The sequence below is a fragment of the Bidens hawaiensis genome, unplaced genomic scaffold (genome assembly GCF_021521415.1).
Source record: "Bidens hawaiensis isolate Kalapana, Puna unplaced genomic scaffold, B.hawaiensis_p1.1 tig00010382_1, whole genome shotgun sequence".
Classification (NCBI taxonomy): Eukaryota; Viridiplantae; Streptophyta; class Magnoliopsida; order Asterales; family Asteraceae; genus Bidens; species Bidens hawaiensis.
In genome coordinates this window covers 136,366-161,948 of record NW_027491787.1, presented here as the reverse complement: position 1 = coordinate 161,948, position 25,583 = coordinate 136,366, and the positions used below count along the sequence as shown (strand labels likewise).

Genomic DNA, 25,583 nt, shown 5'->3' with positions numbered 1-25,583 from the left:
TTAAAAAAAATGGCTGGAAATTGGTACCCAAACCTAGATTCAGATTATATTGACAACGATTTATGGTCGTCACCGCACCAACCGATATTTTATTCGGAGCCACAAGAATCATCCGGCTTTCAACCATCCAACACACAACCGTCTCCTAACTTTGTTGTTCCGGAGACACAAGAATCACACGGTGAAGCTACGGGACCAATAAGACGCGTCCACCGGAAAAAACAACTTGCAACGGACGGGTCGGGACCGGCTTCGACTCCGAGGACGAAACGGAAAACCACTCCGTGGTCATCGGATGAGAAGGAAGCCTTGTGTCGGGCTTGGATAGTCATTTCTGAGGATCGGCGTTGCGGTAATTGTTTTAACGTTTTTAAAAATGATTTTTAATAAAAAAGTTAAATAAAAAAGTTAAATGGAAATCTAATTTATTTATTCATTTTGCAGCCGACTACCAAAAGAGCAAGATTTTTTGGACAAAGGTTAGGGAGACGTTTTATACGCTCGTTGGGAGTACAGAGCGGAACGCCGATATGATTTCGGGTCGGTGGTCGGAAATCAGAAAATTTGTCGGCTTGTTTACTAATCTTTTCAACAGGAACAGCGGTCGTATGAGACCAAGTGGCAGTGATGATTTGGCGGTTTACAATTTCACGGTCGAAGAGTGGAAGCAGGAGTGTTTGCGGAGGTATGGGACGGTGAAGACGTGTGACGATTTAAAGTTGTGGGAGAGGTTGAAAAGGTATTCACTTCAATCGGGTCGGATTGCCGCGTTGGATTCGACCTAAACATTGCGGAGGAGGAAACGTCTTCACCGCCGAGGAGGCGGCCATTGGGAAGGGACGCCAAGGGGAAAAAACCGGCTGAGGGGGAAGCCGTAAACATCGCCAATCTTGTTGAATCCCTCAATAAATTCAACAAAACCATGGAGGTGGTCTCTAATGACAAAAAGGAAAAAAGTCGAATGAGAGATTTGGACTTCCTTACTAGAGACTTCAGTAACCTAAATCCGGTCGATCAAATGCTAATGGAAAAGCAAAAGGAACGTATCCGAAAGAGGTTGATCGAAGAAGACCAAGCCGAAGAATAAGAATAATGTTTTTTTTAGTACTTTAATTTTATTTTATTTTTAGATATTAATGTGTTTTTTTTATTAATGTGTGTTTTTTTTAATAATTTATGAGTTTTTTTAATATTACGTTGTTTGAATATATTTATAAAAAAATAAAAAAAAAATTCGCTGGAGCCCCTGCTGGAGCCCCTCCACACCAGGGCCTGGGGCTCAAACGGGGGCTCCAACACCCCCCTTATCCAGTTTCTCTCTCTGCCACACGTCATGATATTATTGGCTTGAGCCCCCACTAAAGCCCCCATTAGAGCCCCCCACACCCCTCAGCCTTACTTATTCTCGTATTTCCAAACCACAATGTCTTTTTGATTTTTACACAACACACTCTCACTCCATGTGGGCCCCACTTATCCTTTATCCCACCCCCACTCCCCCACGCGCTTCTCACGTGCCATAATAATAATAATATTATTATTATTAGTATTATTATTATTATTATTTCTCTCTAACTTCCACTCAGAAACCCATCACACACCAAATTCAAAAATCCAGATAACAAAGATTCCATCAACATCATTTAAAAGTACTATGTTCTTTCTTTGATTCTCTTTATATACTTTACAGTTTACACTCATGATTCTGTATCTATATATATATATATATATGTGTGTGTGTTTCTGATATGTTATTATTATTAGTAATTTAGCCCTAAATTTGTATAAAGCTATGATCCCTTTTGTTACATTTTTAGGGATTTAATTCTTCATTTCTTTGTCACATAATATTATTACACCTACAATAATAATATCCATATTGTAAAGCCTTTGATGTTTTTATTCATTTTGGTCTTGTAGATTATTAATGAGATATTGAGATATGAATTTGAGGCAAAGACCAGCTCCCACGCGCGGCCGTGACAACCCCCACGCGCCACCACCACCGCCACAGGCGGCGAGGTATGAAGAACCGTATAACATAATCCCCATCCACAGTTTACTCTCCGACCACCCGTCTCTCCGGTACCCGGAGGTACGCGCCGCGGCGGCCGCTCTCCGCGCCGTGGGCGATCTACGGCGGCCGCCGTTTCGTGAGTGGCGAGACGGGATGGACTTAATGGACTGGCTCGGGGAGTTTTTCGGGTTCCAAACGGATAACGTTCGGAACCAACGCGAGCATCTCGTACTCCACCTCGCCAACTCGCAAATGCGGTTGTCCCCACCGCCCGCCATAGCCGATAACCTCGACCCGAAGGTGTTACATGCCTTTCGGCGTAAGCTGCTTAAAAACTACGAGACGTGGTGCTCGTATTTACGAAAAAAGTCCCAGGTTCGCCTCCCGCATTTTCGACAGAACCCCGAGACTCACCGACTGGAGCTTTTGAATGTCACGATGTATTTATTAATTTGGGGTGAAGCCGGAAACCTTTTGCTATATTTACCATCATATGACTATGGAGTTAAACCAAGTGTTATCCGGTGATATCGATGTCAACACGGGCCGTGCGTTTAACCCCTCGATCTCTGGCGAAAACGCGTTTCTAAACAAAGTGGTAACACCCATTTACAAAACTATTAAAACCGAGGTTGAATGAAGCCGAAACGGGACCGCCCCGCATAGCGCGTGGCGAAACTACGACGACATAAACGAGCTTTTCTGGAGTCGGAAGTGTTTTAAAAAACTTAAATGGCCGTTGGACGTTTCGAGTAATTTTTTCGTCGGCGACCCGAAGTCGACGAATCGCGTCGGGAAAACGGGTTTTGTCGAGCAACGAACGTTTTGGAATGTTTTTAGAAGCTTCGATCGGTTATGGGTTTTGTTAATTTTGTTCTTCCAAGCGGCGATGATTTCCGCTTGGCGCGAAACCGTGTACCCGTGGGAAGCGATTAGTGATCGGGATGTACAGGTTGAGCTCCTTACGGTTTTTATTACATGGGCCGGGCTGCGGTTTGTTCAGTCGGTTTTGGATGCCGGGACGCAGTACAGTTTAGTTTCGAAAGACTCGAAACTGGTTTTGTTTCGTATGGTTATGAAAAGCGCGGTGTCGTTAACGTGGATTGTCGTGTTCACCGTGTTCTACATTCAGATCTGGGTTCAGAAAAACGCGGACGGGTTTTGGTCGGACGCTGCGAATGATAAAATATTTGTGTTTTTGAAAGCGGGTTTGGTTTACATTATCCCGGAAGTACTCGCGTTGATCCTTTTCGTGTTACCGTGGGTCCGAAACTTTATTGAAAACACCGATTTTATACTTTTCGATATATTAACGTGGTGGTTTCATTCTCGACTTTACGTCGGACGTGGTTTACGGGAAGGGTTAGTTAATAACGTTAAGTATACGCTCTTTTGGATAGTGATATTACTCTCGAAGTTCTCGTTTAGTTACTTTCTGCAAATTAAACCGCTCGTTGCACCCACGAAGGCGTTATTAAACCTGAGACTGGACCAGTATAACTGGCACGAGTTTTTCAGGAACACGAACCGGATGGCGGTTGTTTTAATATGGGTTCCGGTTGTTTTAATGTATTTAGTTGATATTCAGTTATGGTATACGGTTTTCTCGGCTTTCGTCGGGTCGATAATCGGGTTGTTTTCGCATCTGGGCGAGATTCGGAATATTGAACAGTTACGGTTACGGTTTCAGTTTTTCGCTTCCGCGTTACAGTTTAATATTATTCCCGAGGATTTAACGTTGGTGGCAAAAGATAGTCTTGTTCAGATGTTGCGTAACGCGATTCATCGGGTTAAGCTTCGGTACGGGCTTGGTCTACCGCATAAGAAGCTGGAGTCGAGTCAGGTTGACGCGCGACAGTTTGCTTTGATTTGGAACGAGATTGTTTTTACGATGCGGGAGGAGGATTTGATTAGTGATAAGGAGGTTGAGTTGTTGGAGTTACCACCGACGTGCTGGGATATTATGGTGGTTCGGTGGCCGTGTATATTGTTGTGTAACGAGTTGCGTCTTGCGTTGAACCAAGCGAGTGAGCTCGCGGGTGCGCCCGACCGGTGGGTTTGGTTCAGGATTTGTAGTAGTGAGTATAGACGGTGCGCGGTTATCGAAGCGTATTGTTGTGTTCAGTTTGTGGTATTGAATGTTATTGAAAAGAATACTGAAGAACATGCTATCGTTACGAGATTATTCGAGTCGATTAATATGTCTATACATAATGGGCAGTTTACGCGAGAATATAAATGTCAAGCGCTTCCGGTTATTCACGCCAAGTTAATTAATCTAGTCGAACTATTATTGTCACCGGATCAAAATACGACCAAACTAGTCTTTGTTTTGCAAACCCTTTACGAGCATACGGTTAAAGAGCTCCCGAAATCTAAGAAACTGATGAGTATATTGATTAACGAAGGTCTCGCCCCGCGAAACCCGGCTACAACCGAAGAGGGGTTACTTTTCGTGAACCGGGTTCGGTTTCCGAAACCCGACGACGCGTTTTACTTCCGACAGTTACGGCGGTTGTGAACGATTTTAAGCGCTCGGGACTCAATGCGGGACGTCCCGAAGAATATTGAAGCGCGGAGACGGATCGCGTTTTTTAGCAACTCGGTGTTTATGAATATCCCGCGGGCCCCGCAAGTTGAGAAAATGATGGCGTTTAGCGTTTTGACGCCGTATTATGACGAGGATGTTTTGTATAAAAAGGAAGCGTTAAGAAACCCGAACGATGACGGGATCTCGACACTCTTTTATTTACAGAAGATATACGAAGACGAGTGGGAGAATTTTATGGAACGAATGCGGGGAGACGGGATGAAAAACGATGACGAGATTTTTACTACGCGGTCTCGGGAGCTTCGGGTTTGGGCGTCGTATCGTGGTCAAACGTTGTCGAGAACGGTTCGGGGAATGATGTATTATTACCGGGCGTTGAAAATACTCGCGTATCTTGATTCGGCTTCCGAGATTGATATGAAGCAGTCGATGGGTCTTTGGGGTTCGAGAAGCTTAAACCAAAACCGAGCGGTGAACGTGTTCGGTGCGGTTATGATGAAGTTCACGTACGTTGTCGCTTGCCAGATTTACGGGTCGCAAAAGAAAAAAGGCGAGTCGCAAGCCGAAGATATCGCGAATTTGATGAAAAATAACGAAGCGCTTCGGGTCGCGTATGTCGATGGAGTTAAGTTGGGTCGGGAGGAAGTCGAGTATTACTCGGTTTTAGTAAAGTATAACCAGCAGTTAAAGCGAGAGGAAGAAATTTACCGGATCAAGTTACCGGGCCCGATGAAACTCGGTGAAGGAAAACCCGAGAACCAAAACCATGCAATTATTTTCACTCGGGGCGATGCGCTTCAAACAATCGACATGAATCAAGATAATACGTTTGAGGAGGCGTTAAAGATGCGAAACTTATTAGAGGAGTTTAAAATCACTCAAGGGATCCGAAAACCGACGATTCTCGGTGTTCGCGAAAACATATTCACGGGTTCGGTTTCGTCGCTCGCGTGGTTCGTGTCGACTCAAGAAATGAGTTTCGTCACACTCGGTCAACGGGTCCTCGCGAACCCGTTAAAAGTCCGAATGCATTACGGGCACCCCGACGTGTTCGATCGGTTCTGGTTCTTGACACGTGGCGGGATTAGTAAGGCGTCTAAAGTAATCAACATTAGTGAAGATATATTCGCGGGGTTTAACTGTACGTTACGAGGCGGGAACGTGACGCATCACGAGTATATTCAAGTGGGTAAAGGTCGGGATGTCGGGTTGAATCAGATCTCGATGTTTGAAGCAAAAGTTGCGTCGGGAAACGGTGAACAGGTTTTGAGTCGGGACGTGTATCGGTTAGGTCACCGGCTCGATTTCTTTCGCATGTTGTCGTTTTTTTACACGACAGTCGGGTTTTATTATAACATCACGATTATGATTCTGATGGTTTACACGTGTTTGTGGGGGCGGTTATATCTCGCGTTGAGTGGCGTCGAGGGTGCAGCCTTGGACAAAGTGCGGTTAAACAAAGCGTTCAGTGCGGTCCTGAACCAACAATTCGTGGTTCAGATCGGGGTATTCACCGCTCTCCCAATGATAGTCGAGAACTCGATCGAACACGGGTTTTTATCCGCTGTATGGGATTACTTAACAATGCAGCTACAACTCGCGTCGATTTTCTTCACGTTCTCGATGGGGACCCGCAGCCATTACTTCGGTCGAACCATTCTTCACGGTGGGGCCAAGTACCGGGCCACGGGACGCGGGTTTGTCGTGGAACATAAAAGTTTTTGCGAGAACTATCGGTTATACGCGCGGAGTCATTTCGTGAAGGCGATCGAGCTCGGTGTGATATTAACCGTGTACGCATCGAACACCCCGTTGGCGATAAATAATTTCGTTTACATAATTCTAAACTTCTCGAGTTGGTTCCTTGTTGTTTCGTGGATCATGGCACCGTTCTTGTTTAACCCGTCGGGTTTCGATTGGTTGAAAACGGTTTACGATTTTAACGACTTCGTGAGGTGGATATTTTATAGTGGCGGGGCGATGTCGAAAGCCGATGTTAGTTGGGAAACGTGGTGGTACGAGGAGCAGGATCATTTACGAACGACCGGGTTATGGGGTAAATTATTAGAAATTATTCTCGATTTACGGTTTTTCTTTTTTCAGTACGGGGTCGTTTACCATCTCAAAATAGCCGATAATAAAACGAGTATCGGCGTGTACTTGGTCTCGTGGGTGTTCATGATCGCCATCGTATCCGTTTACATTGTGATCGTGTACGCTCAAGATAAATACGCAGCGAAGGAGCATCATAAATACCGGCTCGTGCAACTAATCGTGACGTTTGTGGTGGTTTTTGTGATTATGATGTTGTTAAACTTTACGAAGTTGACGGTTTTGGATCTGTTCTCGAGTGTGTTGGCGTTTATTCCGACCGGGTGGGGGATGATATCGATCGCACAGGTTTTGAGGCCGTTTCTTGAAAGCTCAGTTGTTTGGGATTCGGTTGTGTCGTTGGCTCGGCTTTATGATATGTTGATTGGGATATTTGTTTTGGCACCCCTTGCGTTTTTGTCGTGGATGCCCGGGTTTCAAGCAATGCAAACGAGGATTTTGTTTAATGAAGCGTTTAGTCGTGGGCTTCAGATTTCCAGGATTCTCACCGGGAAGAATATTAACACCGAGTCGTGATGAGATCAAGGTAATATATTTGTCGATACGGCGTTTTCGATTCTTTTAATGTAAAAAATGTGTTGATTTGGGTTGTGTTTTATTTAAAATTTTTCAGGATGCGGGCGTATGTAAAATGACGGTTATGCCCTTGGGCTTATCAAGCTGCTTGTTAACAGATGCCTTGAAGAAACTGGATAGCTTGGGGGTCTTTTTGTCATTATTTTTTTTTATTGTTTAGCACTTTAGTTATTGAACCTTATAACTTTTGACCAGTATTAAGAGGTCAACTTTTTTGCAGCAGTAAATAGGCTTTTCAGTTCAATTTGTATGTATATATGCGTGAATTGTTTGTCGGGAAGTTCATTAATGCCCCTTCATTTAATAAACGAACGAACATGAACAAAAAGTTTGTGTTCGTTCTATTAAACAAACAAACAAGAACGTTGTTCGTCCGTCCATATGTTTGTGAACGTTTGTTTTTGGATGCAACTTAGGATGCATCATCATCAGCTCGAGCTCGGTTCGTTTCGTAGTTTTTCAAGCTCGAGTTCGGCTTGGGCTTGTCTTGTTTAGTATTAATTAATTAATTTGTTATATTTATATAATTATATTTGTATATTTTCGTTTTCATGATAACTTTATATATAAAATATATGTTATTTAGTTATTTTTTTCATAAAACTATATATATCAATTACTAATTATTAAATATATATATGTATATATTAATATATATAGTTATAATAAAAAATATAAATGTAAGGCTCATTTAGGCTCGCGAGCTTTCTTTTAGGCTCGAGCTTAGGCTAGTTTAAGCTCGGCTCGATCGGGTATTTTCATGAGTCAAACATGCCCTTATATGTATATATTGCTTATCTAATTACTACATATAATCATCTCAAAATGCTACAATTTTCAAAACTAAACTTTTGTATAATATAACTGTTGTTTTTACAACTATGGTACATATGCAACAAAAACCTCAACATTAAAGCTTTAGAAAATTTGCTGTTCTTGAATAATAACAGGCACTTCTTCGTACAAAAACGCGTCTCTAAACCTCTTCGGCAACACAAATCGACCCCCGAATCGTTGCTGCATGTATATCACAAAAACACAAAACAACCCGCTGCAACATATAACAACATCCCACATAGTCGAATAATAATCCATCCCCGGGTTCGCATATATCTTATCATAAAACCACGACGAACTATGTCTTCTATAAAGATCATAAACATGAGGCAATAACCGAACCATAGTCGACCCGATATAAAACGAAGAAGCAAGAACCGTCTCGTGTACGTCGGTATATAAATTGAATATAATTTGAGGTATCAAAAATGCATCGAGAACCAACCCCGTGTACGACTCGAGTGCACCCCAAAACGTTACGTTCTCGTGTGCTTGGAACCGTGTTTTCGTGTGAGTGTTTTGTAACGAGTGTGCAAACCAAGCGGTTAGACTGATCGCAATGTACAATGGGCATGATATTTTGAGAACCTTTTTATCGGACATCCAGAGGCTAATTCGATTCTCGTGACCGTTTCTTGAAGACCAAGTAAGCTGCAGTAACCGAAACTGTAATAAGAAGGCGACCATTGTAATGACCCGAACCAAAACCTCGTTAACTTCCAGCCATTGATCGGTACCAAGAAACACGTTTTGTTTTCGGTTAACCATAAAAACGGCTTCAAAGTTGAGCAGTAACGGGATCATATGCGCTAAAGTGAGCACGACCAACATGACGACGGATATAAACGGAAGCATATCGGGATTCTTTTTAACATGAAACAACTGCAACCCGACGAAAACGCACGTGAGTGTGTTGGATATTAAAACCATGGTTATTTCAATATCCATCCTCCATATCGACTCTTTCGCTTGGGTTACGGTTATCGAGCTAGACCCGAAGTCAATCGGGTCAAAGTAAAGCGGGTCGGATTTCTCACGAGTGCTTTTAATATTCCCACGAACCATTCCCGCGTCTTTCGAGCTCAATGGCGAGAAGTTAATGTTTACCACGAGTTCGCAGTCTAATAATCTTTTCTTTTGAAATTTCTCATATGGCATATGCTTACAACCTATCATACATATAACACCGGTTTTCGTATTATACACACCTTCTGCAGATATTTCCACCGTCTTTGACGCGCCGATTTGACCACCAAAGTCAAACGCGTCACGGGCCTTGAAGCTAATCACATAACTAACATTAACATACCCGTTCGTCGAACTATGGTTCCATTGGTTTTCAAAAGGCGTGTAAACTTTGTCACGTATGTATAACGGAGATGCATAACCGTACGCCGTTTGACCTTTCGTGTTCCTAACCAACATATCAAATCTCAAGCTCGGCGACTCCTCATCCGGGAAAATACCCTTTTTACCCTTCGTATCGAGATTTTCTTTACAAAAGCTTCGAACTTTTTCATACTCCGTATAATCGTATTTCACACCTTTGATTCTCGAATTTACATTAGCGGGACTATAAAACGAAACATTACCAAGACTCTCGGTTTCCGTACTCCACATCTTCCCAACAATACTACTCCTACGCTTTAAACTAAAACTCGAAGCAAAACTAAACGCTAACCTAACCGAACACCTAGTTCTATCAAACACTCGGCACGCAACCAACGCAACCCGTTTCTTCCGCTCGTCCCACACGCCTTCCGCAACCAAACTCGTAAGCGGATAAAACAACAAACCTTTCCCGTAACTCGAGTTCGAAAACTGCAAAACGTACCTCACTTTCCCGTCCTCCAAACAATCAACTACCTTAACCGACATAAACCGCGGCAATATCTCATCGCCCACGGGTCCAAAACTACACGACACGTTCTCACAATGATAATTCGAATAATCCAATTCGAATCTCATCCCCCATGTCATAACCGAACATATCCCTTTACCAACCGTACCCCGCACCACATTTTCCATATTTTCATCGTAAACACGAAAACCCCCGTTTTCGATCTCTTTCCCAATATAACTATAATTATACCCCATACCCGAAACACCCAAAATCGACACGGGTTTAAACTTAAAGTAACTATCACTATCACTACCGGGTACCGACACACTTTCTAAACTACCATTAACCAAACAATTATCAAGAACCGTCGAATTCGGATAATTCAACTTAAACACAACATTAACATCCCGTAACGAACTCACCGAACCCGAACCGGAACCGACCAAACAAAGCTTCCCGGAACCCGAATCCCAAAACCCAGAAAGCCTAAACTCAGCTCCGACGCCACGTGGCACAAACCGGGGCGGCCGGAACTTAACAAGGCGTAACCCACGCCGTGAAACCTTGCCGGAGAAATAGTTAATAATATCCGGTCCGATCAAGTTAAGAACCGAATTAACGTAAAGGGTATGATTATCTTGAGTCTTGTAAGCTTTCTTGATCGTAAAGGTTGCAACTTGGGGGTTAATTGGGTTGAAATTGAATTGGGGGTTTTGAAACCCTAGGGTGTATACAGCGGTGTTTAAATTGGGGAAATTGGGTGGGGGTAATTGGGTATTGGTTAATTGGGTTTGTGGAACGACGTCGTTGCAGTAATTGGAGTATGGAAATTGGGTTGGAATTGATGTTGAATTTGTGAAGAAAAGAGTTGAAATTAGAATCAAGATTTGGGGAAATGAAACCCTAATTTTGGATTCCATTGGAAACCAGATTTGATTTGGGTGTGTAGGTGAATCTTTATTGCATTTTGTTTGTGAATCTATATTATCTGAGAATCTTTTAACAAGAAATATTATATATTATTGTACTTTGGGTGTTGTACATTTTTATTTGTGCAGACTTGTAAATTGTAATATTTAGAGAATTGATTAAAGTCAACTATGGGAAAGTCAAAGCAGGGATAAAAATAAGCCGAGCCCGAGTTCGACTAGGCTTGTTTAGTTTACCCAGTGCTCGAGCCCAGCTCATTTCGAGCTATATTTTCAAAGCTCGAGCTCAGCTCGTGAGTAGATTTTCAAGCTCCGGCTCGACTCGTTTACTATTTATCAATTATTTTTTATAAAGTTATAATTATTTTTCTTTAAAATATTGATTATTTTTAATTTTTTTTCTATTATAATTTTATGTATAAAATAATATATATATTATATAGTTATTTTTATTTAATTTTCATAACATTATATATATTAATTAATAATTATTAATTATATATTTTAAAAAAGTATATAAATGACAGACTCGTTTAGGCTCGCGGGCCGGCTCGAGCTCGATAAGTGAAGCTCGGGCTCGGGCTTGTTTATTAAACAAGCTTACTTTTAGGCTTGATTAAGCTCGGGCTCCGGCTCGATCGAGCTTTTTAACGGGCCGATCTCAAGTAGCTTGCTAGCAGCTCGGCTCGTTTGCACCCCTAAGTCAAAGTTTATTATTTTCGTTATTGTTAATTTTACAAAAGTAACCCTAAATTTTGTTATTTGAGCACATTAAACTAGAAGTGAGCATGAACCTGCTCTGACCAGTCAAACATGTGAGACCCATCAAACCTTAGCCGATCATACCCGCTTAGAATACAACATGGTGGGTTCACGGGTCCTACAAATACTAAAAAATCAGGTGGAAATTGCACAAATCGGTTTTTAATAATTAACAGACGGTTGTAAGACTTGAGAGACGCGACTATGACCGAACCGAGTAATAACAATAGGGTCATTCCGTAGTATTGTCTTTACCATAAATGTGGTTTGTGTCGGACTTGGCGGTTAAGATTCGTTTGATCACCCCTCCATTGAACATCAAACTATTATTACTACTAAAATCATGTCAAACGTTGGCACTTCCTTGATCTTACCTTCATTTCGTGGTCTCGTTTTCGTTTAATTCATTGGAAACTAGATTTGTATGTGTAAATGAATCTTCTTTACATTTTATTTTTGAATCTCTATGTCTGTTTGAATAATATTAAACTATATTTCAAAAAATAAATAATATGCCGAACCAATTTTAATAGGAAGCTTGGCTAAAGTATAAAAGGTCAAACTAGAGGTGCACAAACCGGGTATTTTCAGGAATGCCAACAAAAGTCAAAACCGGGTTGGGTAGACCCGGTTCCGGGTATTTTGTAATACAATTTTTTATATTTTATATCAGAAAACATAAATCTCTACTGCAACAAAATGGTGGAAAAAAATGTATAATAAACAAATTATTATAACTTGTCAAAATTGTATATACAACAAAAAATGGTAACCAACAAATCTAAGTGAAGAAACAAAAACATATACTGAACGCCCGCCCATCTGGAACCGATTTTCCTAGTCAACAAATGAATTTTCTAAAAAATGATGTTAATAATGATTGCTTTTGCTTACATTTAATTTCAGCTGCGAGTGATCGCGTTTCTTGAACCCGCAGCAATCTTTCTGTGTCCCCGGGAACTCGACTTTTTGTCTCGTCTGCGTCTTTTTGATGGTGTCTTTTTTGGATTACTTACATTCGATTCTGTAGACTTTTTTAATGGCTTTTCGATGATAATTGCTGACTGGGAATTGGAAATGACAGGTGTACCAAGAACCAGTGGCGGTGGGGCCCAATGCTCCAAAACATCTCTATGGTATCCCTGTTAAGAGACAATAGAATCAGCATGACTGCATAAGTCATAAATATGAACTCTTTGACTGTCAAGGTCAACTTGGATGGATTTCAAGACTCGAATTTTGATATGAATTCTCGAGGTTTGAAAAAAATTCACGAGTTAAATAGAGAACTTATTTATAAATCCTTCAAATGGGAACATGTTAATGTCAAATTTGAAATAAGATCCGTATCAATTTTCGCATTTGGAAATGATCGGTTTGACTTTGAAAGTCAACATGCATGTATAAGAAATAAAGGGATAAACAAGAATGGTGATAACTCGATACCTGAAGTACAAAATTGCGTCTTTCACAGTCCCAAAACATGTTAATAATCCAATTAGTCTTCGACCTAATCTTATCCCGTACAATGCCAAAACTAATCTGATCTCTTGAAGTAAACCGGTCAACTTCATTAAACCAAAGACATGTAAAAAGATTGGATATTGGAATATGTTCTTTTATTACCACACAGCCTTCCGGAACATCTGCAATGATTCAAAAATAAATAAAATATTGAATTGAATTTAAAAAATAAATAAAATGTCGTACCACTTCTAATAGGAAGCTTGGCTGAAGTATAAGGGGTCAAACCCTCCTTTTTATAAAAGTCAATCTGAAAGTCAATGGAGGCATTATCATACTTTGCAGCCGCCTTATTAGCTTCGGCTTCTAAAAACACGTCAAAACGCTTATAATGCCTTGAAATTGCAAAACTTGCATTCTCCCTCCACAAAAACCTGAAACCAATAATATTATATTTTTCTGTATTCGATATAAAACAGTATAACATTGCAATATAATTTATAAATTAATACCTTTCAAGAATTTGATACGGGTCAACCACAAGCTTAAGTTTTCCATCCATCCATATAGAGTAACGCGCATTGGGAAAAAGCCTATGTGATAGAAGTTTTGGAACCTGCATAAAGATTCCCATTATGTTGTCAATATTAAAACCATGTTTGGCAACCAACTAATGGTCAACTAGTCAACTGTATTCGGTCGAATGTTACCTTTCCATTTCGCCTCGGGTCTGCATATGGCAGATTGTAAACAACAACAACGTTCCACAAACCTATCTTCTTGCTATCATCCAAGTTACTTTTATTCCTCATAAACTTTTCGGTTTCTTCATCAATAAACATGAAAAAGCAGACGTTTTGCTTTGCAGTGTCGCTGATATTCGTCGGTTGTTGAATCAAATCATAAGCTCCTGTTAAAGTTACACTATTAGAAACACAAATCTATTTAAACATGTATGATAATGATATTTATGATATACAAATATACCAAATATTGCAGATGCAACGACGATTCCATGACACTGATCCATCAGAAAAAGATCTGAATCACTAATATCAAATCCCGACTTTCTTCCGGGCCTATCTCCTCTCACAAACCTTTTATGTAACCAAGCACAAACCGGAAACTGATTAGTGACTACAAAACTAAGCAATGGGTGTTTGGATATCAGTTTAACACGTGTATATGTATATTACGTGTATATGTATCCAAACACACTCTTAAATGATGAGTGAATCTATAGAAAATAATAATTATAATCATACCCGCAGTGAACAACCATTGATTCTTTTATATCATAAGCTTCATATCTCTGTTTTAAAGAAGGATATCCACCAAACTCCGACCCACCAAATTCAGTTTTTATTAAACTCTCATCATGAATGTAAGTAAGGTTATGAAGCACTGGAGAATATGATGGTGATTTTGGCATTAATGCAATAGCATCTTTCACAGGAAGGTAACATACAGGACACGCTGCAACATCATAAATAATTACACAACTAGCAAATATAAAAAAAGAAAAAAATTCAAGACAACAAAATTAGTAATGGTGATTTAAGCTTACGACGAGGGCCTGTTTTTTTCTTGTCTGCTGGTGGAGGTGGCAATGTGAAGGTCTCACAAGGGTTTCCAGGAGGAAGAGTGTAGCCTGTGAAATAATCACGCGGTGGATGGACGGGAGGCGGTGGTGGTGGTGGTGGTGGATGGGATACAGCCCGTTTATCTTCAGATAATGTGACCGGCATCTTCCCGTTCATCAATGCAGAATTTATCTCATGATTTCTTTCATTAATACTTGGTGAAAACCTAGAAAATCTTTTGGGGAAATGATTCCTCTGGTTGATTTCACCTTCAAAATTCAAAATGAATCATGAACAAACACCTAACTGGAATAATCAAAATCAGCTGGTAAAAGGCAATGAAACACAAACTGATTAATGAATAATTAGGTTGAACTTAGGCCTGTAAACGAACCAAATGAACACGAACGGGGGCATGTTCGTGTTTGTTCATTTAACTTTGACCAAACACAACACGAACAGTTAAATGAACGGATTTTCTTATTCATCTTCGTTCGTTAAGAAAATAATCATGTACGCATTCGTTCGTTAACAGTTCATGAACATAAACAAACGCAAATGAACATAAATGAACAAACACAAACTAACATAAATGAACACAAACAAATATAAATGAATATAAACGAACTCCATGTTTAATTATCTTGGATGGAATGAGAGAGCTAATTCCAAAAAATGAAGATGTGGCGAGGGTTAGTGGTAGCTTACTAACATGTTAAACAATATTTAATAACTATAAACTTACATAGTTAAATGTTTTAAACAAACGTAGACAAATAAACATCAATGAAAGAACATAAACAAATGCAAATAAATGGATATTAATGAAAGTATATAAACAAATGTAAAATAAACGAGCATAAATGAGCATATATCAACACACACAAATGAATGTTCAGGAACAAAACATGTGTTCATGTTTGTTCATTAAATTCAATGAATGAGCGAAACATTTGTCAATATTCATTCATTTAACTAAATGAACAAGCAGTTTTGTTCATGTTCGTTTGTTTACTAAAATTTAAGAACATAAACGAACTTCCCAGTTCCCACCGAACAGTTCACGAATAGTTAACTTTACGTTTGGTTCGTTTACAAGCCTAGATTTAAACTAGCATAATAGCAGCCTAAATTCAAACACATTGCACGATTGTAAATCAATATAGGGGAAATTGAAACAGACCTTTGGCAATATACAGTTACATATTTCATTATATAAAACTAAGATATATGATAGAAGATGAAAAACAGCTATGAAATACTTAACATATATATATTTCAACTATTTTTACAAACTATATATAATTACATAGTTAAATAGGTTAGTCATGCATAAACATACGATCATAAACGAACGTAAACAAACAAACATAAACTAACGTTCATGAACGTAAACAAGCAAACGAAACATGCTTTCATGTTCATTTGTTTAATTAAATGAACTTCCTGCAGAACAGTTCACTCGTTTCGTTCGTTTACAGCCCTAAATTCAACCAAAATAACTCAAATTACACGAAACCGAAAACCGAAACAAACCTTTAGCAATATAGAGAATCCACAGCATAGCAGCAAAGGAAGCAATGCACAACAACAACAGCATTCCAACCTTCTTTCTCGGTACGCATTTGACGATCCAAACGAACGCCTTATTATTATTACTACTACTATTATTATTATTATGAATATGATCTTTCTCCTTATTAACAAACACCTTGGAAGCTTTTTTAGGTGGCGAAATTAATTGATTATTATTATTATTATTATTAGTATTATTAATATTATTATTATTGTTATGTAACCCTAGAGTACCGTTACTTGATGATCGTACGACTAACGAACCTAAACTCGCTACTCGTGAAGCGTTATTTGACGTCATATTTGGTTTAATTTTGACCTAATTGGATGAAATGTGATGTAATGTAATCAAAGGAATTGAGATTATTATTATTATTATTATTATTATTATTATTATTATTACCTCATGAAAATGAAGGAATGGAGAAGATGAAAATGAAGAATGGACAGTGCCATTAGAGCATATTTTAAGCTTTTTCTGTTATTTATTTTGAATGATTTGTTTTTTATTATTATTATTATTATTATTATTATTATTTCATGTCAACTTGTTTTTAAGGGTGTAAATGAGCTGAGTCGAGCGGGTGTTCAATGCTCAAGTGAGAAATAAAAGATGTTTTTACTAGCGTAATGTCACGGACTAAATATTTGAAGATCGAGATGCTTGAATCGCGTTGAGACGCTTGGGTTTGTTGGCCCGTCCCGGACCTTATCTGGCATGGCCTCAGAGGGAAAGAATGCGTATGTCTAGTCGTGCTTGCACGATGAACGCATCGCTGGTTGCGAGTTGTTGCCGCTCGCTTGATGAGTCCAAGGCAGAACGAAACTAGCAAACCCTGATCATGAGCGGAGCGATTGGTTGGCCTTCGGACGGCACACGGAGTCTAAGAGGTAACTTCGTGACAGTAAGCTCGGTCATGGGCTCGACTTGTGTATTTTTTTATTAATTAATTAGTCAAGTTGAGTCGGTGTTCAATGCTCGAGCAAGGATTCAAAGACGGTTTTAGGGCGTAAGCTCGGTCATGGGCTGACTCATGTATTTTTTAGTAGTTAATTAACCGAGCCAAGTCGGTGTTTGATGCTCAAGCTCGGCTCCAAAGACGTTTTTACTAGCTTAAGCTTGGCTGAGGTTCACCTTGTGTATAGTTTTTACTAGCTTAAACTCAGTCATGGGCTCGACTCGTGTATATTTTATTAATTAATTAGCCGAGCCGAGCTAGTGTTCGATGGTCAAGCTCAGCTCCAAAGACGTTTTTACTAGCTCAAACTCACTTGGGGTTCGACTTGTGTATTTTTTATTAATTAATTATTTCAATGTTATTTATGGAATTATGAAATAGATATAGTTAGGTGGGGCCACAAGGCTTATATGTGTTACTGTGTTATATACATTTAAACCTTAATTAGTAATTACGTAACAGTTAGAGACGTTTATAGTTTTTAGTTTGAATTTAAACTCAACAACTTATTTTGTTTCAAATAAAAGTTTGTAACATTCTTTCATGTGACGAAATGTTTTATGATTGGTGGAGATAAAAATATAGATTGAAACGATGTATGTGCATTAAAAACATATTTTTATATACACCAATTCCACAACATTTAAAATAAATCAATTAAAAAAAACATTTTTAACTGTATATCGTAAGTGCCAAATTAAGTTGGTCCATACATTTTAGTCATTTCTTCATTAACGATATTTCGTTTTCAAATTCATTTTAAAATATGTGAACTAGAAGTTATGATAACATATTCTCAATTTCAAACAATTTGGTGATACATGAATTTATAAAATAGTTATATAATAAAGTCTAGCTATCTCGTGCCACAAATGAAATTTTAATTTTAAAATAATTTTATTTTTCAATTTAGATTAGCCAATTTTTTTTCATAATCTCAATAATTTTGACAACAAATGAAAAATAAATATAAAGTTGTTGAAATTTTTATTAATGAAAGTGTAGTGAAACAAGGTTTTATAATACATCATATATGTTCTACAAAATGACCATAAAAACAAGACATTCGGCAAATCGTCAACAAAATCCATAGTTAGCATTGACATTCTAACTATGGTTGATCGAGTAGATCATTCATCATTTACCAATGGCTTGATTGTGGTCGTGACAGTAGACCGCTCCATGACTCTAAGCCATTTAGCTTGCATGTATCTTTGCTTTCTCCATGGCCCCAAGTGCACTTTCTTTTCCCTCATGCACTCTTTTGCCGCGTTACTTATTATTTGTATTATTGTTTGTAGTCGGTCGGATTTGCCCACAAAAACGTCAGGCAGTTTGCATACGAGACTATTGTACTCATTGCTCCCTTTCTTCATCTCAAACTGGCCACGTAACTCTAACTCGATTATCACTCGTATTGACTCTTTTTTAGGGTTAGAACTATCGATAACATCCAAAAATGTGTGTTCTCCTGAATCACAATAATTATATAAAAATATTTAGTTTAGTAAGAACAACTCGGTATTTTTAAACGTACCATAATACCTACATGGAATATTCCAAAACAGATTACAAGCAAAAATACAAACAAATGTGTTCATGAAAGAAAATCGACAATCACCCAATAAAATTTCTCCACGTGGCAATTTTTTCAGTGTTTGTATATGATTTGACGCTAAAATTTTCGGGTCAAGCTGAGTTACAACCAGCATAGCTTAATGTTACAATTAGGTTTTTGAGGTAATTATGACTCTGAAAGATAATATACGATTCAAGAACTAATTACAAACAATAATTAAAATACTTAATTATATACAACAATTATTTTTTCAAATACAACATTATGTATCGATATTTTCTAAGCTAGTTTAAAATTTAATGAGTAGATTGAAAAATCGTAATACACGTCTTATGTAACAATAAAAAAGTTGTGCTATTGATGTGTTTGGACTTGCAAATACCTAAAAATGAAATAAAAGAATCTAATTACCTGATGGGAAATCTAAAGAGTTATTCCATTTGGACTTGCAGATACCCGAATCATAACCGGACTTTTGTAGTTGCCTACAAATTTTCCTCATCCGACAACTCTGGCACCCATCTAAGACCGGTCTTGGGCATGAGCATACATTCCCAACCATCTCAAAATCTCTAAGTACTTCTTTTGTTATATTTCGAATTTCCGATTCCAAAATTGTCGTCTTAAAATGGGTTGTCTGTTGAAAAATTAATACAAATCACAAATTGTTAACCGAGCTAAAAACAAGATTTCAAGATTTCAATTAACTTAACGTTAGGGGTGTAAATGAGCTGAGCCGCTCGCAAGCTACTCAAGTTCAGGTTGATAAAAGGCTCAAAACGAGCCAAGCTTTCCAAGCTTAAACAAAGGCCTAGCCTCAAATAAAGTTTGTTTTGTTATCGAGCCCAAGCTCGGCATGGGAAGCCTTAACGAGCCTTGTTTATTTTTAAGAATTGCCTCATTTGGACTTCTATGTATTAATTTAAACTGCACAGCCGAGCTTAATATCATTTAAGTGTTTTTCTTAAAATATATAAATATAATTAACATGTATAAATTAATTAATAAATGATAAACTAGCTGAGTCTGAGTATGAAAAACCGACTTAACGGCCGAGCTCTATCTCTAGCTCTCGTAAGTCAAAAGAGTCATGCTCGAGCCTAGTCAAGCTCAGGCTTAACTCATTTACAACCCTACGTGGTTAAGGAAGCTTACATGTAAATTTTCGTGTTGGGTTTCCCAAAATTTAATCTTGTCTTCAATATATTCGGGGTCTTCACGTTCGTCATCATCTTGTTGAATGCCGAACAATATATCATTTCCTGGGGACGATGACACCGTGATATCTTCCTCAAGAAACCCGAATATTGAACCACACAATTGCACTAGTTGTTGATCATGTGGGTTGTGACTGGTGGCGTAGTTGTGATTTGGTGACAGGACACGGTGGCTCATCCGAATATAGTTGGTGGTTCTGCCCATGAACCACCCTTACATAACCTACTATTTTCTAAAGGAAAAAAAATTATTATTTTTTTTAGTTTTAGTAGTTGCAAGATTATTTGTGGGAATTGTTTATTTTATAGGGTGATATAATATATGAGATATTCCACGTGGCATGTTTCTATTTCATGATTGAACTTGTGGTTTAAATCCCCGTAGATTTGATTCAAGATATATAAACGTGGAGATATGCTCAAAAATTTGGATTTTTTAAAAATATTTTTTTATAAATTACAAAAAAGCCCTTGAGCTCAAAATATCACGTTACTTAGATGTTGCATGTATTTTACAAAGAAGCCACATATGATACAACTACTAACTTTGTCCTCTTTAGCATAATGTTACTGGCGGTTTCGAAACCTATTTTACCGGTTGTTGCTACGTGGATGCACCAAGATGGAGATTAGGATCAGTGTCCTAGCTGAAAAGATGAAACTAGTCTCACTTCGTATTTTAGAGGACCTTCTAGCCCTTATTCAAGCTACACCAATGCACGTTAAAAGGATCCAAGGCCAAAGCCATAGGATCCGCTCCAACGCTCGGGTTAGTATGGGATTAATCATCATTGAGTTAAGTGTGTGTTAGTAGTGGTGGTGGTGGCGGTGGTGATGGTGCCGGTTGCACTTTGGCTACTGATATTGTAACTTAATCTGTCAATTGTGTATTAATCATTGTGTACACAAGCTAAACCCTCACTGCCAACTCAATTCTAATACCAATCGGCTGCCAAAGTGCCAAATTAGTTACAACATTGGTTTTGGGTTGGGTTTAAAAATTAAAACCCAACGTTGGTCCGTAGGGTCCATGTCTTGGGAAACATGAACCCAAGCATTTGGTAATGTAACTTCTTCTTCATGGCTCCATATTCGTGACCCTCTCCTAATCATCGGTTGAGGATTCGATTGCTTCATATAAAGTGATGGTTTGAAGAAAAATTGAACAACTTTTTTGTGGAATAGTGTGTAGAAAATGGTTAGTGTGATTAGCGGAGTTAAAAATATATTAAAATTAGCTTTCACTTGCCTTCGTTATTTATTTTTTTATTCTAATTAATTTAGTTGGAACGTTCCAATTTTTAGAGTATGGATTGAAATCGATGTATGTGCATTAAAAAGATTTTTTTTATACACTAATTTCACATCATTTAAATAAATATATGAATTCAATAAAGATTTTTTTTAACTATATATAGTGAGTGCCAAATTAAGTTGGTCCATACATTTAGTCATTTCTCATTCATTAACGATATTTTGCTTTAAAATTAATTTTAAAATATGTGAACTAGAAGTTATATAGATCTAATGGTGTTATGGCTACGACGGAATATTGAACTCATGTGATGAATGATGATCATTCATAACATAAGGTTCGTTCTTTCATGTTTTTGCTTTTAGATTGATGTATATTTCATGTAGTTTTAAATCAAGTTAAAGCTTGAACCTAATATGAAATAAACATTAATCTATAAACATACATAAAAAATATAATAAATTTTATATTATGACCGATCATCACATGAATAGAGTAATCCGGCATAATTAGATTATCAAACATCCTTAAATTATTATAGTGCGAATATGCACCACCATTTTGCTAAGAAGTTGTAAGTGGTTAAGGATGCTTACGTCATCAGTAAATTAAACATTAAATATAAAGTTAGCACTCAAGTCATTTGTAAATCTTTGACAAATAGCCATGATTAACATTTGATGGAGTCAAACATTAATCTACAACAAATACAATTCTATTATCTTATGTTTTTGTTTGCCAAAAATGAAAATGGTCACTTAAGAACTTTATGCTTATACACTGAGGTGTAATAATCAATACAACAGTTAATGCATACATCTTACAATGCTCCCATACCAGCTACAAGTGTTCATACTTTATGTTGACTTTGGATTATATTTTATGCTTTTAAGATTTAAGTTTTATGATAAGGATTATCTATTAATTAATACATTAATTTTATGCTCGTTTTTAGAGTTTTATTTCAATGCATATGTATTATTTATCGTGTCATTAAACATGTCTCTAAACATATGTATTGAAATACGACACAATAAGACACGATGACCTATGGTGCTTGCCACGAACATGACAAGTACGATAATGTGTGTTTGTTTTCTCGGTCTATGAGGGCGTGGCAAGACATAGATTGGACCGCCAAAGGTTTTATGAATGAATTATCATGTTAATGAATCTTTGAATGGTACGGCATCTTCTTGTGTTACAGGTCATTTCAACTGTTTACTTGTAAGTGGGTCAATTTTGGTAACGTTTTGTCTGAAATGGATCATCCCAAACTTTAATTAAGTTAAAAAAGAAATGGGTGTAATGGGTGTAATGGGTCAAATGACTCAAATGACCCCAAGCCCGCGTCAAGTCAGTCATGTACTCATGTCGTATTAACGGATATGTTACAACTTGTCAACTCTATACAAAGGTTTAAACTTTTAATAAATTTATATAATAATTAGGATTTAAATTAAATCCCTTTATATCTTTTATCTTCTTCAGTGTTTTTATATGTTATAATCTCAGTTATTTAATTCAATCAAATTTCCATGCTTATTTCTCTCAACTTGTCTTGCTTCTATTTGAAGTTATAATACATCATTTATTATTTGAAAGCAATACCTAATAAAATATTAAAAAAATAATAATATTCTATATTAGTGTTTTAATCCATCCATTTTCAAGAATTGTTATGCACTTTCTATGCATGATTTTACGGTTTTAAATTCGTTACATGACTTTTGTCAACAATCACGTGAGCCATAACTTGCTGTCACGTGATCCTCAAATCCCAAGAGCCTTGTTGAGTTATTATTTTAACTTTCTTTTATTATATGAAAAATGATATAGATCTTTATTTCATCATCAAACGTGATATACAGATATGAGTTGAACTGTTGAAGTGTTGGGGTGTATTGGGCTAATTGATATTGATTTATTGGGCTAAACTAAATATAAGTATTGACCTATTGGGTTAAATGTAAATTACTAAAACATTTAAAAAAAATATGAACTAAAAGATAAAAATTATTTCATTTGGTTTATTCTTTCAACCGAATTGAGATTCTTGGAACCAAAATCCCAATTTAGCTTTGTTTAAAACCGAACCAAAACTGAATTTTAGTTTTAATCAATATCGATTCGTTTCAATTTCAGTTTTATCATTTCAACCAAACTGAAGTATCTATTATCGAATATCCCTAATGGAGAAAGACTTACCCGATGTTCTACGTGTCAATTACCCAATCCAATTTTCTTCATAAAAAATCCGTATACAAGTTTTTGTGTACACTCATATTTTTAATTAGATATAAATAAGTGTTATGACAAATATGTAATTTGAGCAATATTTGAGGTGTTCATACTTTAAAAACCCGTATTCTTGTTTTTATGTACTCATATCGTTAACAAGACATAAATAAGAGTTACGACGAATATCAAATATGAGCAAGTTTTGAAGTGGTCGGCCATACTTTTAAACCTTTTAACATTTTATATCATTATAAGTTAACATTTTATATATAATTAGAATAATCATTAACTGTATGACTTGACATTTGATAATTAAAATAAAAATTTCTAAGTGTTAAATAAATTGTGAAAAATAAATAAATAAAAGTAGAACAAGAAACTATTAATGTGAAGCATGTGAAAAAGAATCAAAACCAAGAATCCCACCATAACTTGATGCTTCTTTAAGTCTTTAACCAAATTTAATGCACTCTGGATGTCCCGCTCTACTTCTCAAATTATTATTATTATTATTATTATTATTATTACTAGACGGGTGCCCGCGCGATGCTGCGGGAAACCAAAATCCTAGTAATCATGTAACACTTACGGATGTTCAAAGTTCGTTTGAAATCTTGAAAAAGTTTAAACCAATCGACACTTTTGATTAGTTGGAATCTGAATGTTCAAACCATAGAAAACAGTTCGGTTTACGGTTTATACCAACAATAGGCCATATAAAACCGGACCGGACTGTAAACTTATTATTGAAACTCAATGCGTGAAACCAAACCATTAGTAACGATTCAGTTTAAATTTTCGACGCTTTAGTTTTCGTTTTCAATGAAAAAAAATCCAACCAACGGTTTAGCTCACTATTTAACTTAGAAACCGTAAAAATTGAATTGTGAACGCCTATATGTAACATGTTAATTTTTTTAATTGAAAAAAACTAAAGCAATACCATACCCAAATTAAAGACAATAAAATGCTCATTTTTATGGTGTAATTTTTAAAAAAATGTATTAACGTATGAAAAAGTTACGGCCGTTGGAAAATCGTTGGTGGGAAGTTGGTTACAATTAAAATAAAAAAGAATACATAGTTAAAGATGAAGGTTCAAAGTTGTAATAAATTTTAAAACATACAAAAGTTGAGTAAAGATGAGGGGGCAATGTTGTAACTTTTTTCATGTATATTTTCTAATAGACAAGTTTGTCCCTATCTTACATGCTATAGAAGATGTACCTTAAGTTTTACAAGTTGTGAATTACTTAAAATGTAGGTGTCTTAATTTGCCCATATTTCATGCATTATATATAGTATAGATAGATTATTATTATTATTATTATTATTCAAATTTATAACCAAAAATTATAATCTGAAAGAGTTAAGATTAAAATGTTTTAATTTTACAACAAATGTTTAAAAAGTTATGAATATCATTTTTGTTTATTGAAGTTGAATGATATACCGATATAAGTCTTGACGACTATTTTTACGTGACCAATTAAGTATAGAACTAGGATAACCTTATAAACATTCTATACATTAACCATGATACATAAACTGTTTATGTAAACATAGTCTTAAAATATTTCTGCATTTGTTACATATTTCAAATCAGATATGTTGTTAAAATTTCAAAAACATATCTTATATATCATTTTGTAGTTTTTTTAGTTTAAAATATTTGAAGTTAATATTTATGATAAAGTTGTTGTATGCCATATTAATTTGTATGAAACTATAAATAAAACATTTAGTCGGTGACTTTATTTAAAGTTTATATATCATTTTGTTTTTGGCATATCATAGTTACTTCACTTCACGCCAACTACTCATTCTCCCCCGTATATATAACTGATTTAATTGCTAAAAAGATAATATATATTTTTTTATTAAAAAAATGTTAAAAACATAATATATGCGACACTCGACAGTTTAATACATGTTTTAGAAACCAAATCTAAACAACCAACATGACCCATTAAAACGGGAATTATTAATGACATCAATGATCAATTATATTACAAGTTAGATAGACGATTTATCATCGTTAGACAAAGAATATAAAACCGTAAAACTGGAGCAAAAACTAATA

At 36.8% G+C, this 25,583-nt stretch overlaps 2 protein-coding genes, 1 non-coding gene and 1 pseudogene across 4 annotated transcripts; 2 read left to right on the top strand and 2 right to left on the bottom strand.

The window, feature by feature from the left end:
• Positions 1-1,588: 1,588 nt before the first annotated feature.
• LOC143534940 (callose synthase 11 pseudogene) lies at positions 1,589-7,524 on the top strand (annotated as a pseudogene). The gene is made up of 3 exons (XR_013135629.1): positions 1,589-1,649; positions 1,921-7,206; positions 7,294-7,524. The product of XR_013135629.1 is annotated as a callose synthase 11 pseudogene (transcript).
• Positions 4,912-4,991, top strand: LOC143534968 (small nucleolar RNA J33). The gene has a single exon (XR_013135636.1). It is a non-coding gene; the product is annotated as a small nucleolar RNA J33 (small nucleolar RNA).
• A 4,949-nt stretch (positions 7,525-12,473) lies between the features above and the next one.
• On the bottom strand, positions 12,474-16,709 carry LOC143534937 (putative hexosyltransferase MUCI70). The gene is made up of 9 exons (XM_077029302.1): positions 16,187-16,709; positions 14,659-14,958; positions 14,357-14,567; positions 14,079-14,188; positions 13,802-14,001; positions 13,604-13,707; positions 13,338-13,525; positions 13,074-13,273; positions 12,474-12,769 (listed from the first exon to the last, which is right to left on the bottom strand). Exons 1-9 carry the CDS (start codon positions 16,548-16,550, stop codon positions 12,530-12,532), a joined length of 1,917 nt encoding a protein of 638 aa, XP_076885417.1. The 5' UTR covers positions 16,551-16,709; the 3' UTR covers positions 12,474-12,529.
• A 1,534-nt stretch (positions 16,710-18,243) lies between these two features.
• Positions 18,244-20,258, bottom strand: LOC143534914 (uncharacterized). Its single transcript, XM_077029281.1, has 3 exons — positions 19,943-20,258; positions 19,199-19,424; positions 18,244-18,679 (listed from the first exon to the last, which is right to left on the bottom strand). The coding sequence occupies exons 1-3, from the start codon at positions 20,207-20,209 to the stop codon at positions 18,339-18,341; spliced, it is 834 nt and encodes a 277-aa protein (XP_076885396.1). The 5' UTR covers positions 20,210-20,258; the 3' UTR covers positions 18,244-18,338.
• Between the last annotated feature and the right edge of the window lie 5,325 nt (positions 20,259-25,583).

What these genes read in the sequence shown, in the direction of transcription:
- LOC143534937 (XM_077029302.1), bottom strand. Translation starts at nt 16,550, where the DNA reads ATGACGTCAAATAACGCTTCACGAGTAGCGAGTTTAGGTTCGTTAGTC. An exon ending in GAAAAAAACAGGCCCTCGTC is followed by an intron (nt 14,568 to 14,658) that starts GTAAGCTTAAAT and finishes ATGATGTTGCAG; the next exon opens with CGTGTCCTGTATGTTACCTT. An exon ending in CGTTGCATCTGCAATATTTG is followed by an intron (nt 14,002 to 14,078) that starts GTATATTTGTAT and finishes TAACTTTAACAG; the next exon opens with GAGCTTATGATTTGATTCAA.
- LOC143534914 (XM_077029281.1), bottom strand. Translation starts at nt 20,209, where the DNA reads ATGGGCAGAACCACCAACTATATTCGGATGAGCCACCGTGTCCTGTCA. An exon ending in CCCAACACGAAAATTTACAT is followed by an intron (nt 19,425 to 19,942) that starts GTAAGCTTCCTT and finishes ATTTTTCAACAG; the next exon opens with ACAACCCATTTTAAGACGAC. An exon ending in CTCTTTAGATTTCCCATCAG is followed by an intron (nt 18,680 to 19,198) that starts GTAATTAGATTC and finishes ATTGTGATTCAG; the next exon opens with GAGAACACACATTTTTGGAT.